General features: G+C 37.9%; 1 protein-coding gene across 1 annotated transcript in view; it reads right to left on the reverse strand.

Moving 5' to 3' along the window:
- Nucleotides 1–21,791, reverse strand: part of stat4 (signal transducer and activator of transcription 4) — a 66,581-nt gene that overhangs the window by 42,880 nt on the left and 1,910 nt on the right. The window contains exons 3-6 of the mRNA XM_061918497.1: nucleotides 9,182–9,280; nucleotides 3,776–3,868; nucleotides 3,609–3,687; nucleotides 3,435–3,520 (exon numbers count right to left, since the gene is read on the reverse strand). Of these exons, the coding sequence (XP_061774481.1) occupies nucleotides 3,435–3,520; nucleotides 3,609–3,687; nucleotides 3,776–3,868; nucleotides 9,182–9,280 (357 nt within the window). The remainder of the gene's footprint in view (nucleotides 1–3,434; nucleotides 3,521–3,608; nucleotides 3,688–3,775; nucleotides 3,869–9,181; nucleotides 9,281–21,791) is intronic.

Here is a 21,791-nt window from a genome sequence, read left to right on the forward strand (position 1 = left end):
CATATCCTTCACGGTTTTGTCGTAGACAGCCGCAAATCAGAACGAGATGTTGCTTCCAGCTATCAGCATAGCCATCTTTGTCTCAGCATAAGTTACACCATCGGGTCTCCATTTTGCGAGGTGGCCCATAATACTGGGTTGTGAACGATGCTGCGCTGCGGACGCTTTGTGCTTCGCTGACCGTTCATGACTAAGTATATCCGTTCGGCCACCGTGTTCAACGGAGAAGTCTGTTCTACAAAATTTACAGGCCACATACCTCTTCCCCTTTGAACTCTCCTGGATAAACTCAAATTCTTCTTTCCATTCGTTTTGGAACTTGCAAGCGTATTTCTTTAATTTGCTCGGCCAAGGTGTAATATATTGGGTTGGAGTCAATAACCAGGCAACGTGATGAAGTTACGTCTCTTTACTGTGGGCTTTAGAACAGGCTCCCTAATGCATATGTTCCTTGACTGCACTTAAATGTAGGATATATGTAGAATATATTTATATTTTTCATATATTATATATATAATGTATTATATATATCATATTATTTATTATTATCATTGTTTATTGTGAGCAAACTGTGGTGCTGAATTTCCCCCAGGGATCAATAAAGTACATTCCATTCTATTCTATGTACAGTAGATGGCAGTATGGTCCTGTTTAAGAGGGTCACAACATTGCTGAGTCAGGTCCGCATAAAGCTGGCGGGGGCGTGGCCTCCAACACCGCCTGAATTTCAGGAGATTTTCGTGAGAAAATTTGTCCCAGGAGGTTTTCGGGAGAGGCGCTGAATTTCGGGAGTCTCCCGGAAAATCCGGGAGGGTTGGCAAGTATGTATGTTGCCATGCTGCACGAAATCTGCCCGGGGCCTTCAGAATCAACAATGCAGGCGTCTGGGTACTCTAAGTGAACGGACACATACGGTTGATAGACAATTGCCCTAGCCAATCTGATCACGAGTTGTCAGTAACGCCTTGTAGTTGGTCTTAGGCTGTGATTGGATACTCACTGCAAAAACAGGAAGTGGCACCGGAGCCATACGAGCCATAGAAAGCCACAGAAAACTCACCGGTACTCACAAAGAAGGAGAGCAAAATGTTGATTAGGTGGCAGATGTATATTTGCAAGGCCATTTTCAAGAAACTACATCTTGTGAGACGAGGTCAGCCGAAACCGGTAGCTATCCCGACGGTGAAATGTTTTGCCCGTAACTTGCACACTAATCAACCCTCTACGACCAACTACCGACCACTACGGTACCACTGGCTTATAGGGCGTCGAATGGGTGCTACAAATTGTGATTTCAAATATTTTATTTCTTAATTTTTTCTTGTTTATTTGTGTTATACAATTATTTATTTTTTGACGGATAAGATATGCTTTAATTGAATGTTTAATTGTTTATTGAATGTTAAATGCGCCAAAAAATAGACTGTTTTGTACACTTTGAAGGGATTCAATACAAAGTAGTGTGCAAGTGGGTTTCTTTATAGTATCTCCAGCCGTGTCCATGTGGTGACATAAATTACGGTATTTTGAGAGGTGAAGTCTGACTAAGTAGGACATCACTGAAGTTCTAGGTGAGAAACGCACAGCCCGCCACTGGTAGCACAGGTAAGTGTTACCTGCAGAGCGTTACCGCCTGATACACATCCTTTTGTGCCATTTCGGAATATCCTATCATAAAAAAGGTGCACAGTCAGTTCGCCATCAGTGTTGTCAGGATGAATAGCACCATTATAAATAAAACAGATGCTGAGCAATTGTCTTGCAGAGACAATGTTAGAGTGATGGCAACAGTAGTGAACGGGCTATAAGAGGCACCAACCTTCCAAACTGGGTGGAAAGCACCAATGGATATTGGAAACTAAATCTTACATATCAATTCAAAAGAGTGCAATACTGGGAACAGCTTAGGTCAGGGGTAGGGAACCTATGACTCTCGAGCCAGACGTGGCTCTTTTGATGACTGCACCTGGCTGTCAGATCAATTTTAGCTGACATTGCTAAACACGATAAGTAATTAATAATTCCGCTGGTAATCACAGTGGTAAAAATAACGTTCAAAGTCTAACACATTCTCATGCATTTTAACCCGTCCATCCGTTCCTACCGCACCTGTTCGTTCAAGAAGTCGCATTGATGGTAAGAAGTATTGTATTTATTATTTGTTGTCTTCAGAAAAACAATGTTATTAAAAAGAATAAGAGACTTATTATACTCTAAAAACTAGAGATGTCCAATAATGGCTTTTTTGCAGATATCTGATATTACGATATTCCATCCATCCATTTTCTACCGCTTATTCCCTTTCGGGGTGGCGGGGGGCGCTGGCGCCTATCTCAGCTACAATCGGGCGGAAGGCGGGGTACACCCTGGACAAGTCGCCACCTCATCGCAGGGCTATTCCGATATTGTCTAACTCTTAATTACCGATGTCAACCGATACCAATTTAAACAGTCGTGGAATTAACAAATTATTATGCCTAATTTTGTTGTGATGCCCCGCTGGATGCATTAGGGTTTTCCAAAATAAATCAAATCAAGTTATGGAAAAAAATGGCAACATGGCACTGACATATTTATTATTGAAGTCACAAAGTGCATTTTTTTTTTTAACATGCCTCAAAACAGCAGCTTGGAATTTGGGACATGCTCTCCCTGAGAGAGCATGAGGAGGTTGAGGTGGGCGAGGTTGTGGAGGCGGGGTTGAGGTGGGGGGGCCACGGGGGTAGAAAGGGTGTATATTGTAGCATCCCGGAAGAGTTAGTGCTGCAAGGGGTTCTGGGTATTTGTTCTGTTGTGTTTATGTTGTGTTACGGTGCGGATGTTCACCCGAAATGTGTTTGTCCTTCTTGTTTGGTGTGGGTTCACAATGTGGCGCATATTTGTAACAGTGTTAAAGTTGTTTATACGGCCACCCTCAGTGGCTACTTATGGCTGTTGACCAAGTATGCGTTGCATTCACTTGTGTGTGTGAAAATCTGTAGATATTATGTGACTTATTAAGGCTTATTGGCGCTTTGTACTTCTCCCTACATCCGTGTACACAGCTGCGTTTTAAACAGTTATAAATGTGTACTTTTTGAAACAGATACTGTTCATTTTGAAACCAATACCGATAATTTCCAATATTACATTTTAAAGCATTTATCGGCCGATAATATCGGCAGGCTGATATTATCGGTTATCCCTACTAAAAATGTTGGTCTTACTTAAAAATGCACGCATTTAGTTGTATTCAGTGCTAAAAAATATTTTAAGGCTCTAAGGGAAATACATTTTAAAATATTTGGCTTTCATGGCTCTGTCAGCCAAAAAGGTTCCCGACCCCTGGCTTAGGTCCTGCACAAAACCCTCAACCTCCCTGGGTCTGTGTACAGGACCCAAGCTTGGAGGAGGTACTGCCCCGATGGGCAAGAAAGCAACTTAATACATCATACCTTTCTTTTAAAGTCAAGTATGTTTAGTATTTCTTGTAGTCTTGTTACTTCTTGTTTCATCATGTCGGAGTTCTTTTCTGTTGAATCTGTCAAAAACACACATAGCATATTTTGCACCGTACAACTGCAGTCAGCAGAAACATATATTACATATAACTTTTGTGCACAACTAACCTCGAGACTGAAGGGTCTTGTAACGGAAATCAAAATCATCCTGCATGTCCTCGATGTATTTGACTCCTTGGTCAATCAACTAAGCACAGTTCAGTTTTATTTGTGTTCGAAGTGTATACAGTTCATTAATTGAAAGAGTGGTGCTTTGTTTTTCTGGAAGTCATTACCTGCACATTTCCCGCAATGATCCCAATTCTGCTGTCCATGTTCTTCTGCTTCTCACAGGCCACAGAATTTTGCATTGACTTCTCTAGTGGACCCTGTTTGGAATTGAAAAAGGTAAGTAATGATTAAGAAAAATGCAAAACGACAACATTTCTCACTGTGTTTGCTTATACTGTAGAGCAGGGGTGTCAAACTCAGATACAGAGTGGGCCAAAATTCTAAACTGAACAAAGCCGCGGGCCAAAGTTGAACAACTTAACCTTTTCATAGGGACCCAAACTAGTTTTGCATTGAATATTGAACAAGCAAGGCTTATATAACTTTATAATGACATGCAAAATCGAGTTTTGTTGGTAGCGGGGGTGTATATTGTAGCGTCATTGAAGAGTTAGTGCTGCAAGGGATTTGGGGTATTTGTTCTGTTGTGTTTATGTTGTGTTACGGTGCGGATGTTCTCCCGAAATGTGTTTGTCATTCTTGTTTGGTGTGGGTTCACAGTGTGGTGTAACAGTGTTAAAGTTGTTTATAAGGCCACCCTCAGTGTGACCTGTATGGCTGTTGACCAAGTATGTTTTGCATTGACTTGTGTGTGTGTAGAAGCCGCATATATTACGTGACTGGGCCGGCACGCTGTTTGTATGGAGGAAAAGCGGACGTGACGACAGGTTGTAGAGGATGCTAAAAGCAGTACTTTTAAGGCACGACCCCAATATTGTTGTACGGGTGGAAATTCGGGAGAATGGTTGCCCCGGGAGATTTTCGGGGGGTGGGGTGGCACTAAAATTCGGGATTCTTCTGGAAAAATCGGGAGGTTGGCAAGTATGAGAATTAGCGTTGAATGCGGTGATACAGCGGCACTGCCACTGTATAATACCGGCGGGCCAGCTCTAATGTTAATTTATTATTGCCTCAAGGGCCAAATGAAATTACAAGGTGGGCCAATTTTGGCCCGCGGGCTAGAGTTTGACACCCATGCTGTAGAGTCTCTAACCGTCCCGTATGAGCCGGCACACCCCGTATATTGGGATAAATTGGTTTGTCTCAAACACAACCTCAATTGTTCCTTATAGACTATTGACGCTTGGTAATACAACAGACTGCTTTCTACAGATCGTACTTTTGTAAATGAGATAAAACAGCAGTGGCAGACCAGGTGCCAATCACATCGCCTGTCATCCAATCATAGCCCCACTCGCGCCCATCACTTGTTTACGGCGCAAAAGCGTCGACTTGCAATGTTTTCAAGTCCGCTGATTTAAGCGACTCTGGCTTGTGTTTATTTTTTCCAAAGTCGCTGGCAAATCCTGTCTGTTGCGTGTTGTGTTGCGTTTTTTTCGGGGGGGGGGGGTTTTGACCTGAAATGTATTTTATGAAAAAACAAACTAAATTAAAATAACATGCCAGCAGACACCAAAACAAATCAATAACATTTTATCTAAATCAGCCACTTAAAGGGGGCCATGTTATGATTTTTTTTTCTACATTTAAAAATCTTCCATGTGATCGACATGACATGCAATGGTGGTTCGTTGATCAAAATGCTACATAGAGTTTGTATTATAGACTATCTTCAAGCCGCTTTCTGACTTTCTATTCAGAATGTGCGGTTTTGTGTGCACTCATGTTTACGTTCCAAAGTCATCCTCTAGGCCAGGGGTCAGCAACCCAAAATGTTGAAAGAGCCGTATTGGACCACAAATACAAAAAAGTTATCTGGAGCCGTTAAAAATTTAAAGACTTACATAAGTGTTATAATGATGGCAACATATGATGTAAGTAGCTCATTAGCTATATTAGCCTACTATCAAAATGATTATGTGTCACAGACTGACACAAATCTTGGTTGACAGAAGTGTTGAAATATGATATTTATTTACAGATTTTTACAACATTGGAAAACATTAGTAAAACTTCTCAGAGGGGGAGATAACTCCTGGAAATGTCTTAGAATGGCCAAAGGTATAGATGTGTGTGTCCAAGTTGAAGGAATCTTCTTCTAATGGATTTATTAAAATCTTTGCAAGCTAGGTAACATTTGCTGTGGTCTGGAACAACATGGCACAAAAACAACTATCCGGAATACGGCCAATATTACATAAAGATAATGTGTCATGAAACATGGAAAAATAAACTAAATACACAGAGGTCTTAAATGAAGGAAATCAAATATACCTACAAAACAAGGCATAATAATGCAATATGTACATTTAGCTAGCCTAAATAGCATGTTAGCATCGATTAGCTTGCAGTCATGCAGTGACCCCATATGCCTGATTAGCACCCCAAAACAAGTCAATGACATCAACAAAGCTCACCTTTGTGTATTCATGCACAGCATAAAACGTTTGGTGGACAAAATGAGACAAAGAAGGAGTGGCATAAAACACGTCCTTCTTTGGAGAAGGTTTTACATGTAAACAAACTGTTGAGTCACAATCAACACAACGGTGAGTTCAAGGGCCACTGAAATTAGTAGGACAAAACGGCGCTCGTCAAATACCCTCATCAGTGAAGCACAAACACAAACCAATGAACAGTGGGCTTTCTAACAATTAGGAAGGTTTGTGTGGTGTTTGTCATCCTACAGAATCCATACAACAAAAGTTATTAGTATTTTTTTGTTCTTTGTTGTTGCTATTTTTGTATTATGACAATTTATTATTGGATCATGTTGTACTGCATTTTAATCTTTTGTTTTGTGGTTGTGTGATGTTTTTTGCCTGGATCCCAGGAAGAATAGTCTCCACTGCGGTGTAGACTAATGAGGATCCTTAATAAACTAAACTAAACATATTACAACAAAAAACATATTTTTCACCCCATTTTTTTTTTCATTTCCATACATTTTCGAAAAAGCTCCATGGAGCCACCAGGGCACCGCTAAAGAGCCTCCTTCAACTGTGTCTTCACCCCATCAGCCATGTTGTAGTTTTAGTTCTTCCATATCAAGTCTACTGACGGATATAAGTTCAAACTATAGGCTACTTTTATTTCGAAATGGCAACAGCGGATGATTGTAGCATACATGTGCATGTACGAGCCAGTCTGCCCCACATTAAGACAATATAGAAAAATAAGGAACTTATTGACAACAACTTTGGACTACAACTAAAAAGCAAAGCGCTTCAGGTTAACCGCTACCATACGTGGAGATATCCGCTGATGTCACTAAGGTAAAATACGCAACATCCATCCGTCCATTTTCTACCGCTTATTCCCTTTGGGGTCGCGGGTGGCGCTGGTGCCTATCTCAGCTACAATCGGGCGGAAGGCATTCATCTCAAATTCCAAACGTCTGGTTTGCAAAGGAAAAGTGTTTTATAAATATTTACGCCATATTTCCATGGTTTGGATTAAAATTTTCCGCAATTATGGGTATCCCAAATACACAAAAGCAGGTGTTGACAAGTAAGAAAAGTTGTTTTTGTGTCATGGGGCCCCTTTAAATTATCCAACAGCTATATATGAATAGATAATATGTCTATTAATTTATTATTATTTTATTTTTTGACGGTCCATTTATGTTAACACACAGGATTCTATTTCCATCGTTTGTCTGATCACCTCCTTTCTCACAGCCATTTGTGCCTAGCTGCCAGTTTGCAGGCACAATACAACATGCTAAATAAAGACGCTGTGTAACAGTTTCAGTCTTAGTAAATCACATCGTGAGTGCCTCATGATAATATTTGCATCTGTTCTTCCCATTATTGTGGGTGTTCTGTTGATCCGCACATATTCTGCCTATACCTGAAAACACACACAGTGAATGGATTGCACTTTCTAGTCTGCTCATTTACTGTAAGACAAGATTCTCTGCGCACGAGTTATCAAGTTTGCATGTGTTTTGATACACACAAACCTTTAGTAAATCATCTTTTTATCTTTTTTAAATAGTATGAAATGTTTTAAGAACATAGGAAATGTTTATAAATGTGTGTGAAAGCTGTGTGGAGGGCTAATAATGACTTTGAATATGATTTAATATTATATATTTGCTTTAAATTCTATTTATGCCTAAAATTATGTTTTTATATCATTAGTGGTATTGGCTCTGTCCAGGGATATCCCAAATAATCACTTGATAAAAGTACAGTGTTTTATTTTCCTGTATTCAAACACAGTGTCAAACTGTGTGTAATGTTACACTTGTCAATAATATCAAATAAACTTGTTAAATAAAATGTATTCTTTGTTTTTATTGACTACATGGGCCTAATATGCTACTGTATTTTAATGCTGGTAGTTAAAATGCCAAATGTTTTCTGAGGTGTTACTCGGTGAAAAGCTTTTAACCCAGCATGGGACACTGATCTTATTTTTTATTTAATGTATTGTTTTATTATATTTCATATAACTTTTCAATATTTTTGAACATTGTTTAATTACAACTATACAGTATTTTTTTTTTCCTATGTTTATATTTTATATAATTATTTCAGATGTGGGCTTCACGGTGGCAGAGGGGTTAGTGCGTCTGCCTCACAATACGAAGGTCCTGCAGTCCTGGGTTCAAATCCAGGCTCGGGATCTTTCTGTGTGGAGTTTGCATGTTCTCCCCGTGAATGCGTGGGTTCCCTCCGGGTACTCCGGCTTCCTCCCACTTCCAAAGACATGCACCTGGGGACCCCGAAAGGGAATAAGCGGTAGAAAATGGATGGATGGATGGATGGATATTTCAGATGTACAGCACTATTTTCAATGGGTCTTAATAAATAAAGTGGTATGGTACAGTAGTTTTATGTATTTACTCCGAGGCCTCTCTGCTCCTAATAACAAAAATGTTTTATCATTAAAAACGTTTTTATTAAAAAATATTCTTTCATCTTTTTGGAAAATATTGGACGTAATGTGTTGTCAATCTTATGAGATGTGATGCAAGTGTAAGCCACTGTGACACTATTGTTTATTTTTTTATTTTATGTTTTATAAATGGCTGTGATGATAATGTAAATGAGGGATTTCTAATCACTGCTATGTTGGAATTCCTATTGATATTGATACTATTTTTGATATTATTCATTTTTGTTTGACTACTTTTGGATTAATTTGTGTCATTTTGGAGGTCTTTTCAATAGCTCTGTTGATTGCTATTCTGAATGTTGCTTTGTTTTGAAATTGGAATTGTATTATTATGGTCTAATTGTGTAATATTTTGTCGGACTGATTAATTTAAAAAAATAAAATTAAAAAAAGGAAAAATTGCAGTCAGGCTTAGCGCAGTAGTCATTGTCACCATGAGTGTTTACACAGAGCATTAATTTAAAAAATATGTTTCAGCTTTGTTTGTCCTACTTGCCTTCATCTTTGCTCCCATCAATGTAATTTTTGTGTTGAGTAGCACACCTCACTGCACAGCAGCTCATGTTTAACAGCTCAAGAAGAAAAAAGGGACTTTCCACACAAACCTGTTCCTGCATGCAAGCGCTGGAGAGGATCCGCCGCTCTTCTCTGAGGCAGGTAGAAACCACTCTGGCCATGGTCACTGGATTACTCAAATATTTCATCTGTGGATCCACATGTTATCAGAAACAGGAGAATGTTTTTCATTAACATAAACAACCAACATTGCGGACGATTTATTGATGAAAAATATAATTACGTTTCTTTACCAAGGCAAACAAGCTCCACTTCAGGGCAAAGTTTGCTTAAAAATATATTAATGTTATATAGCCTATATACTGTATACATACATATACTGTACGTATGTATAAATATATTACATGCATAGGTAAGCACGCCATCTCTACAGTGCATCAGGAAAGTATTCACAGCTCTTCACTTTATCTACATTTTGTTATGTTAGAGCAGGGGGCGGGAACCTTTTTGGCTGAGAGAGCCAAGAAGCCAAATATTTTAAAATGTATTTCGCCAACAGCCATATAATGTTTTTTTTAACACTGAACACAACTAAACGCGTGCATTTTTAAGTAAGACCAACATTTCCAGAGTATAATAGGTCTCTTATTTTTTGTAATAACATTGTTATTCAGAAGCTAACTGTGGATGGGGGCGTGGCCTGCGAGCCTGCAGCAAAGCGGGATGTTGCCAGGACCGGCCTCGAAATCAGCGACAGCTGCGTAGAAGGCCCACCTGGGCCTTTTTATCTAATCACCTGTCACTCTGTTATAAGCAGCAGCCAGGAGGAGAGACAGGGTTGGGGCTGGAGCCAGAGCGCGAGTGAGGATGAAAGAGAAAAAGACAATTGCTGGAAAGCAACTGAGGGACTAATTGAAAAAATATATATATATGTTACCCTAAAACAGGCTCTCATGTCGGTGCTTGGTGGTCTGAAGAACCCCCAGGAGGGCAAGCCCAACACTAACCAATAATAAATAAATTACTTCTTACCATTAACGCAACTTCTTGAACATAAAAATGCATGAGAATGTTTTATATTTTGAATGTTATTTTTAACAATGTGATTACAAGTGGAAATATTTCTTTACTTATCATGTCAAGCCATGTCAGCTCAGATTTATCTGAGAGCCAGATGCAGTCATCAAAAGAGCCACATCTGGCTCTAGAGCCATAGGTTCCCTACCCCTTTGTTAGAGCCTTATTCCGAAATGGAATAAAGTCATTTTTGTCCTCAAATTTCTACACACAATACCCCATATTGACAATGTGATTTTTTTTTTTTATATTTGCAAATTTATTAAAAAATTAAAAACTAAGAGATCACATGTAGTACATTTTTTTTTTCGTCTCTTCCAGCTTCTCAGGCAAATCATATAGTTATGTAGATGCCCATATCGGCTGCTCAGATTTACTTTACAAAAGAGAAGTGTAGGATACTTCTCTTGTTACTTTGTTTATATTGGACTTTATTAAATGTATTTATTTTATCATTTGGTGCAGCCGGGCCGGAGCAGGAGGGGATGGAAAGAGGAAAAAAAAGGAAGACAGAGGGGGAAATTACGGGGGCAAGAGGGGGATTACACAGAGAGACAAAAACAACAATAACAAAAACAACAATAAAGCACCACGTACAATATGTACAAATATGATGGTGAAAGAAGAAGCAGTTAGCGAAATAAATAATACAGAAATAACAATGAGCATATTTACAGTACAAATGGAGCATTACAAATACCAATTGAGATAGCGCTATTGATAATGAACAATACCAATAATTTACCTTTATAATCAACAATACGGTTGTTCAAATGCAACAATACATATACGTACTGATAACTAGAGATAAAAAAATGAATACCGAAAAATAGAGGGGAAGAAAGAGAAGCAACTAAATTAACCTTGTAGATTGTTATAGTAAAACTAGGTTTCCCCTACAGCAACAATGTTATTATATGTTTGATGAAACGAGATTATGTGCATGAGTGTATGTATGTATATGTACTTGGATATGTACAGTATGTGTATATGTATGTTTGTACAGTGAATGTTTATGTACAGTATGTGTATATGTATGTTTGTACAGTGAATGTTTATGTACAGTATGTGTATATGTATGTTTGTACAGTGAATGTTTATGTACAGTATGTGTATATGTATGTTTGTACAGTGAATGTATATGTACAGTATGTGTATATGTATGTTTGTACCGTGAAAGTGCGCGTGGATGTACGAACTTTAAGCACAGGTGGGTAGAGTAGCCAGAAATTGTACTCAAGTAAGAGTACTGTTACTTTAGAGATTTATTACTCAAGTAAAAGTAAGGAGTGGTCACCCAAATATTTACTTGAGTAAAAGTAAAAAGTATGTTGTGAAAAAACTACTCAAGTACTGAGTAACTGATGAGTAACCTGTTTGTTTAATGATTACGGCAACAAATATTGCACAAAAACATAAAAATAGCAATGAGCAAATTCATAGCCAGGAATACGTATCTCTTAAGCAACTAAAACAATAATATATACTAAATAATAGTACATTAAAATAAAAAAATTAAGGCAAATTGAGCCACAATAACTTAACAGCATCATAGGCTCAGTAGGCATTGATTGATTGATTGATTGATTGACACTTTTATTAGTAGATTGCACAGTACAGTACATATTCCGTACAATTGACCACTAAATGGTAACACCCCAATAAGTTTTTCAACATTAATCAATTACTTAATAAATGACCAAGTCGAAAGTGATCTACCTCATATATACATACAAACACACATCATGTACATATATACAGTATATAATTTATAGTTTTTTATTTTGCCGTTTTTGTTGACATGTTAAAGGTGTTTTAATGAATATACATGCATGTTTAACATATAGATTCCTATCTTTCATGAAGATAAGAATATAAGTTGGTGTATTACCTGATTCTGATGACTTGCATTGATTGGAATCAGACAGTATAGTGCTGATAATGTCCACGTTTTCAGATGGAGGACAATAAAAGTTCCTCTTTCCTGTCTAATACCACATGAAAGTTGTTGGTTTTTGGCATCTTATTTGTCCAGCTTCCATATTCGTTTTTATACACTTTACAAGAAATACATTGGCGGCAAACTCCGTAGTTTGCTAGCTTGTTTGCGCTGCTTTTGGAGACTCTTATTTTGTTAGCGCAGGCGCGATGGAGCGACACTTTTACTGTGAAGACAGGAACTGTGCGATCAGTCTTTAGGCTTTTGACGGGAAGTACGGTTGAAATAAAAAGTGTCTTTTTTCCTTTACACTTTTGATTGATTGATTGACACTTTTATTACTAGATTGCACAGTACAGTACATATTCCCTACAATTGATCACTAAATGGTAACACCCCAATAAGGTTTTAAACTTTTTAGGTCGGATTCGACGTGTGACGGTCACGTGACCGCCTGGTTTTGTTTGATTGGTCCAACGTCACCAGTGACTGCATTTGATTGGTGAAACGCAGGCATGCGTAGTTCCTACTTTGAATGCGTGTCTGACAAAACCAAAACAAACAAAGCGTGCATTAACAGATCGATAAAAAAAAAGTAGCGAGTAACGAGCTGATTGTAGATAAATGGAGCGGAGTAAAAGTAGCGTTTCTTCTTTATAAATATACTCAAGTAAAAGTATGTTGCATAAAAACTACTCTAAGAAGTACAATTTATCCCAAAAGTTACTCAAGTAGATGTAACGGAGTAAATGTAGCGCGTTACTACCCACCTCTGACTTTAAGTATGTACATAATAGAAATGCGCGGTTCGCGGTCACAACCGCGGAGTCCGCGGATAAACCGCGGGTCGGGCGGGTGACATGACGAAAAAATAGATTTGAAATAGATTCGGGCGGGTGGCGGTTGAACCAATTCGGAAATATATATTGTAATAATCCCAGGAATGTAGGCTCATAAACCTTCTTCGTTTGTCTTGTCTTTATTGCACAAGATGTAATACAACCACACAACAGTTCTCATGTCTCTAACGCTTTTCCCGGGACAACTCGAACCCTCACTTCCTGTCGATAACGTCACTTCCCTATCTCTCCCGGAAGTGCCGCCCCCCCAGCCAAAGTCATTGGCTAACACCCCGTAGCCGGCCGCTACATTATACTTAGTTAAATGTTATGTTGAAGAGGTTCATTTAGCCTACTGACGTGCATTTATAAATGGTTGATTTATATAGGCTAGTAGGTAAAGTGTTGTACCTGACAACGCTTGATGGTACAATCCATATATCACGTCACAGACAACGTCACGCTAACATCACGTGACACCTCTGATGAAGGCTGCAGAAGCAAGGTAGCCCAAACTTGTTAGGTACAACACTTTACCTTACTAGCCTATAGAAATCAACAATTTATAAATAGTTAAATGTTGTTACCGACATACGAAAAACGAGCAGCACTCTTTGAAACAGTATGTGGGCATACTTTTATTTTGAAGTGTCTGGTTTGGTCTGTCGACGGATGTAAGGAAGCTACTTCCGGGTGTGGCCAACGAGGTATTTGTCATTTGTTGGTATTTTACTTGGTAAAATGTTTGATCCACATGTTGTGCATGTTATTATTTTTACGTTTGTAACATGCTTTATTTGTTACAGTTGTCACGGTGAATTTGAAGGGAAAGTAAGCCAAATAAATCAGTTCAAGAAAGCCATTGTGTCTGTGCTATTTGGAGGGAGTTACACCTTCTAACCTCACTAATGCCTTGCATCATCTATATTAGATATTTAACAACGGGCGGTTGGCGTGCGGTTGTGGCTTTGATGAAATGTTGGTTCGGGTGGGTGGCGGGTGGATGACGACTTTAGTGATGCGGTTGCGGATGATATAATTGCCTATCCGCGCATCTCTAGTACATAACATACATGTACATACATGTACACAACTACTCACTGCCTTTGCCATGAAGCTCAAAGTTAGCTCATCCTATTTTGACAGATCATCCGTGAGGTGTTCCTTCAGCTTAATTGGAGTCCACCTATGGTAAGTTCACTTGGTCCGACATACTTTGGAAAGGCACACACTAGTCTGCAAGGTACTACACTTAACAGTGCATAGTAAAGCACAAAACGTGAGGTCATAGGAATTGTATGTAGACCTTTGAGACAGAATTGTCTAGGCACAATTCTGGGGTAAGGTAGAGGGAAATATATGCTGCCTCGGAGGTCCCAATGAGCACAGTGGCTTTTGATTTGATTGATTGATACTTTTATTCGTAGATTGCACAGTTCAGTACATATTCCGTACAACTGACCATTATAGGATAACACCCGAATAAGTTTTTCAACTTGTTTAAATCGGGGTCCACCACCGGGACTCTTCCTGGAGCTGACCAGCCGTCTAAACTGAGAGATCGGGGGGGAGAAGGTCCCTTGTCATGGATGTGACCAGAAACCCGATGGTCACTCTGTCAGATTCCTCCACAGATGAATGCTTAGAAAGAGAAGCAATCCACTAATCTGGTCGCTATGGTATAGTGGGCAGACAGAAGCCACTCCTTCATAAAAGTTTGCCAAAATCCACCTAAAAGACTCTCAGACCATAAGGAACAAAATTCTCTGGTCTAATGAGACAAAGATTAAACTCTTTGGCGTGAATGTCAGGTGTCAAGTTTGGAGGAAACCAGGCACCGCTCATCACTAGGCCAATACCATCCTGACAGTGAAGCATAGCGGTGGTAGCGTCATGCTGTGGGGATATTTTTTCAGCAGCCTGAACTGAGAGACTAGTCAGGATAGAGGGAAAGGTGAATGCAGCAAAGTACAGACACGCCCTGTGTGGCAATGGTTCATCTTTCAGCAGCGACTATGAGCGCACAGCCAAAATATCAAAGGAATGACTTCAGAACAACTCCATATATGTCCTTGAGTAGACCAGATACATGCCAGACTTTAATCTGATCAAACATATCTGAAGAGATCTGAAAACAGATGCGCACACTTCCCGTCCAAACTGAAGGTAGCTTGACAGGTGCTGCAAAGAGGAATGAGCGAAACTGCCCAAAGGTAGGCGTGCTATGCTTATGGCATCGTATTTAAAAAGACTTGAGGCTGTAATTGCTGCCAAAGGTGCATCAACAAAGTATTGAACAAAGGCTGTGAATACTTACTGTATACACCTGTGATTTCTTACTTTCTTATTTTTTATAGATTTTCAAAAAAATTGATAAAAAATAATGTTCACGTTATCATTATGGGGTATTATCTCTAAAATTAATTTATTACATTTTGGGAAAAGGCTGTAATATTAACAAATAAAAAGCGCTGTGAATACTTTTCGGATTCACTGTGCATGAATTATGAAATTGAGAATGGTATGTTGTGTAATCAAGATCTGTATGATTCTCTGTATACACTGTATGAATGCATAAGAGAGCTTATGGAGATTTGACTGTTTTCATTTTTGTAGGCCTCCCATTATTTGTATTTTTCCATCCATTTTCTACCGCTTATTTCCTTTGGGATTGCGGGGGACGCTGGTGCCTATCTCAGCTACAATCGGGCGGAAGGCAGGGTACACCCTGGACAAGTCGCCACCTCATCGCAGGGCCGACACAAATAGACGGACAACATTCACACTCACATTCACACACTGGGGCCAATTTAGTTTTGCCAATCAACCTATCCCCAGGTGCATGTCTTTGGAGGTGGGAGGAAGCCGTCACGGGGGGGACATGCAAACTCCACACAGAAAGATCCCGAGCCCGGGATTGTGAATTGTGAATTATATTTATATAGCGCTTTTTCTCTAGTGACTCAAAGCGCTTTACATAGTGAAACCCAATATCTAAGTTACATTTAAACCAGTGTGGGTGGCACTGAGAGCAGGTGGGTAAAGTGTCTTGCCCAAGGACACAACGGCAGTGACTAGCATGGCAGAAGCGGGGATCGAACCTGCAACCCTCAAGTTGCTGGCACGGCCACTCTACCAACCGAGCTATACCGCCCCAGGACTACTCCGGACCTTTGTTTTGAGAGGCAGACGCACTAACCCCTCTCCCATCGTGCTGCCCTATTTGTATTTTTCTTTTTTCTTATTTATATGTAATATATAGCATTCAGTGTATTTGTTTATTTCTTTGAAAAAAAAAAAAGAGGCAATGTTAAAGGACAAGATATTCGATAATGTGTGAAACTAACGCAATGAAGCAATAAAAAAAACAGAATACTGTGCAGTGTGTATACTGTAGGACCTGACAAACCGATTTTAAAATGACAATCACGTGTTGGTTTGTTTTGGACACGTTTTAGAAGCAAATGCATTTGCATTCGCGTGTGAGTGTCGATATTTTCAGTCTTTACTCAGCATAATTAGTCACACTGTTTAATTTATTGTCTTTATTTTGGTCTGTTTGGTTGTAGAAATAAGTAAACAAACACAATTCACGTAAATGTTAGAGCTGAAAAAAAAGGGAACACGATCAATATCATTGAGGATCAGCATGTCAGTGTGAACTTGCACTACAATTTGATGCAATAATTTTTACAACAAGCAAACTTCCTCTCTTACTCAATCACACAAACTACTATCTTACAGTAAATTATAAACATCTTTTTTATCGTCAAAAAAGTACATCAGTTTCACACAAGTGAGTCAGTTTCTGCAGATGACTAACATACCTGCAGTACAACCCATGCGCACTATAAATAAGAACACCAAACAACTCTGAAGTTTACTGCCATTAGACAAAGCTTTTTAATTCAGCAATAAAGACTTATTTGTTTTGATTGAGACTTACAAAAAATTGAGATCAAATCAACGCTTAGAATTTGATTTTTTTTTTAAATACACAGATACTCAAATACTGTAAGAGTCAGAATCCTAACATAAAAAATAATAATTTTGAAATTATGTGTCTATGGTACATTTATTAACTATGAAAACTGTATCCATCTGTAATTCGTAGTTTTAATGATTTCGAACTACGAACAATATATATGTATATATATAAAAAAAATCTGAAAATAAAATAAAGTAAAATATAAAAATATATATATTTATATATATATATATATATATATATGCATGTATATATAAACATATATTTATGTATGCTGTATATACATTATATATATGTATGTATATATATATATATATATATATATAAACATATATGCATGTATATTTATATATAAATGGGTTGTACTTGTATAAACATATATTTATGTATACTGTGTGTGTGTGTGTGTGTGTGTGTGTGTGTGTGTGTGTGTGTGTGTGTGTGTGTGTGTGTGTGTGTGTGTGTGTGTGTGTGTGTGTGTGTGTGTGTGTGTGTGTGTGTGTGTGTGTGTGTGTGTGTACATATATATATATATATATATATATATATATATATATATAGTGGCAATTTTCTAAGAAAAGCTTAACATTTTGGCAACTTTATGAAAAGAGTTGTAATTTTACACGACAAAAGTCACAATTTTATAAGAAAACTTTTACATTTTTGCAATGTTATAATAATAATCGTAATTTTACTTGCCGAAATTATGACAAAAGTCATAATTTTTCCTCAAAAAAATTTCACTATTTTAGAAGAACAACCAAAGAATTGGCAATATTGTGATACAAGTCAGAATTTTTTATGACAAATGTCACCATTTTGCTTAAAAAAGTAATAATTTTGCTTTTGCATACAGTAATAGTTTTACCAGAAAATATTGCAATATAACAGAAACAGAAAGAATATAAAGAATTGCTCCCAATTTTATTAGAAAAAATATGACACACACTATATATATATATATATATATATATATATATATATATATATATATATATATATATATATATATATATATATATATATATATATATATATATATATATGTATATATATATATATATATTAAATTTCCAAAACTATGACTGGACAATTTGTCAGCTTTAATGACATGTTTACTAACATTATGCTTTTTTAAACACCTCAACACAAAATTAACATATACACGCCTTTAATGACAATAAAAAAAAAAAAAAGGACTTGCAGTGCGTTGGTGTAACTCCGACAGAATTTCAATTCCTGCCGTAGGAGCAGTTGCGCTCAGAAGACAGGAGCTACACTTCAGTGTTTAGATACCACTTCACGTATTAAAAACACAAAATGTGGTTTGTTATGATCATAGTTAATTTGTCAAAGTCATCAGCCTCATTTGTATAAATTACCCTGAACTGTGAAATGTGGTGGAAACACAAACCCCACAGGTCTACGGGAACCTATAGTTCCAGGAACTAAAGGTTCCAGGAACCTAAAGTTCCAAAACCTTTGGGGGAACAAAGGTCCATTGAACAAGATGATGTACAAGAGCATCATTGTGGAAAAAATATTTTGAAGCTTTTATTTTAACAAAAACTTTCGACAATCTTAATCTATCACCATTTATCATTCATTTATCATCAGATTATCTGCATTTACGGGATGGCGTGGCGCAGTGGGAGAGTGGCCGTGCGCAACCCGGGGGTCACTGGTTCAAATCCCACCTTGTACCAACCTCGTCACGTCCGTTGTGTCCTGAGCAAGACTCTTCACCCTTGCTCCTGATGGGTGCTGGTTGGCGCCTTGCATGGCAGCTACCTCCATCAGTGCGTGAATGTGTGTGTGAATGGGTAAATGTGGAAGTAGTGTCAAAGCGCTTTGAGTACCTTGAAGGTAGAAAAGCGCTATACAAGTACAACCCATTTATCATTTATTTATTTATTTATTTTTTTTAATTTATTTTTTTTTTTTTAATCTCCATCTGCAGCCCCAAATATCTTTTTGGCTATGTATCATGTGCAGTTTGTTTAGGTAGGGTTCGTATCGTGCATTTGCAAACAGGAAGTTGATAGGTTAGTGACAAGCTGCAGAAACAAAAACACCTCAGTATTAAAAACGCAAACAGCATGTGGGCCCAATGTGACATTTAAGTACAAAGAACTGACAAATAGGGAAGTAGACCCAGACTGCGGAAGGAGTTTTCTTTACATTTTTCTTTATATCGAAGCACTGTGTGTGTGTGTGTGTGTGTGTGTGTGTGTGTGTGTGTGTGTGTGTGTGTGTGTGTGTGTGTGTGTGTGTGTGTGTGTGTGTGTGTGTGTGTGTGTGTGTGTGTGTGTGTGTTTTCATGTATTTCTACCCTTCTTGAGACATCAACAAGGAAAAGTACCTTCCATATGAGGACCGGTGAACAAGTTAGGACCGAAGTCATGGTCCCAATACGGAAAACCATTGCATCTAATAGAGAATGTCTCGTTTGCATCCCTGGTGGTGAAATCTATTAAATTCAGGATGGTCCCAAAAAGGAGGGATTTTTCTAATTGACTGTGTGTCAGTTTTAAAAGTGTTCCCCCTTTGGTCAACATATGAAGTAACAAGTGTGTGAAAAAAAATTTGAAGTGCTCCCCCTCTGGCCAACTTATTTCATAACAAGTGTGTGAAAGAAATTGAAATGCACCCCCTTTGGCCAAGATTTATTTAAAAAAATGTATATAGAGACATACTGTCATAACTTGAAGTAAATAATGAAGATTAAAAACCAATTACAAGCAAACAATAAAAAAAATTAAAGAACTAAAAGCAGTGTTTTTCTCACAATGTGTCAACTTTTTTCTTATAATATTGGGAACAATTCCTCATATACTTTCTGTTTCTTTAATATTGCAATATTTTCTGGTAAAACAATTACTTTATGTAAAAGCATTACTTTTTAAAGCAAAATGGTGACATTTGTCATATAAAATTCTGACTTGTAACACAATATTGCCAATTTCTTGGTTGTTCTAGTAAAATATTGAAAAAAAATTGAGTAAAAATATGACTTTTGTCAAAATTTTGCCAAGTAAAACTCCGATTATTGTTATAATATTGCAAAAATGTTAAAGTTTCCTTATATAATTGTGACTTTTGTCGTGTAAAATTAAGACTCTTTTCATGAAGTTGCCAAAATGCTAAGCTTTTCTTGGAAAATTGCCATTGTTATTGAGTGAAATTCAAACTTTTATCATACAATTGCACAAATGTTAAGTTTTTCTTGTATAATTTTGACTTGCGTTGAGTAATATTACAACTTTTATTATAACACTGCCAAAATTCTAAGTTTTTCTCGTGAAATTGTGACCGTTTTCTTGTGAAATTCCAACGTATTTTTCACAACAAGATCTTTTATATTTGCATTATATGTATATATGATTAATGTTCTAAATACAAATATATATATATCTAGAAAGGGTGGTCCTATAGAGGTAAGAATATTTTTTGGGAGGTTCAAGAAGGTAAAAAATACAAGAATGTGTTTGTGCGTAATGTGTGTGTGTGTGTGAGTGCATGCGTGCATGTGTACATATATACAACATGCGTACATTGGTTCAGACCCAAACAAACAAAGATATTTGACCTGTATAATATCACTGAGAAGACTCCACAAAGAGTTAAAATACCAAGAAGACACATGCTTTCAAACTACAAACCCCGTTTCCATATGAGTTGGGAAATTGTGTTGGATGTAAATATAAACGGAATGCAATGATTTCCAAATCCTTTTCAACCCATATTCAGTTGAATGCACTACAAAGACAAGATATTTGATGTTCAAACTCATAAACTTTGTTTTTTTTTGCAAATAATAATTAACTTAGAATTTCATGGCTGCAACACGTGCCAAAGTAGTTGGGAAAGGACATGTTCACCACTCTGATACATCACCTTTCCTTTTAACAATACTCAACACACGTTTGGGAACTGAGGAAAATAATTGTTGAAGCTTTGAAAGTGGAATTCTTTACCATTCTTGCTTGATGTACAACTTAAGTTGTTCAACAGTCCGGGGTATTGTTGTCGTATTTTACGCTTCATAATGCGCCACACATTTTCGATGGGAGAAAGGTCTGGACTACAGGCGGGCCAGGAAAGTATCCTCACTCTTTTACTATGAAGCCACGCTGTTGTAACACGTGGCTTGACATTGTTTTGCTGAAATAAGCAGGGGCGTCCATGATAACGTTGCTTGGATGACAACATATGTTGCTCCAAAACCTGTATGGACCATTCAGCATTATTGGTGCCTTCACAGATGTGTAAGTCACCCATGCCTTGGGCACTAATACACCCCCATACCATCACAGATGCTGGCTTTTGAACTTTGCGCCTATAACAATCCGGATAGTTATTTTCCTCTTTGTTCCGGAGGACACCACGTCCGCAGTTTCGAAATATAATTTGAAATGTGGACTTGTCAGACCACAGAACACTTTTCCACTTTGCCTCAGTCCATCTTAGATGAGCTCGGGCCCAGCGAAGCCGGCGGCGTCCCTTGGTGTTGTTGATAAAAGGCTTTTGCTTCGCATAGTAGAGTTTTAACTTGCACTTACAGATGTAGCGACCAACTGTAGTTACTGACAGTGGTTTTATGAAGTGTTCCTGAGCCCATGTGGTGATAGCCTTTACACACTGATGTCGCTTTTTAATGCAGTACCGCCTGAGGGATCAAAGGTCCGTAATATCATCGCTTACGTGCAGTGATTTCTCTAGATTCTCTGAACCTTTTGATGATTTTACGGACCGTAGATGGTGGATTTCTTGCAATAGCTCGTTGAGAAATGTTGTTCTAAAACTGTTCGACAATTTGCTTACAAACTGGTGATCCTCGCATCCTTGTTTGTGAA

The sequence above is a fragment of the Nerophis ophidion genome, linkage group LG13, assembly GCF_033978795.1.
Source record: "Nerophis ophidion isolate RoL-2023_Sa linkage group LG13, RoL_Noph_v1.0, whole genome shotgun sequence".
NCBI lineage: Eukaryota > Metazoa > Chordata > Actinopteri > Syngnathiformes > Syngnathidae > Nerophis > Nerophis ophidion.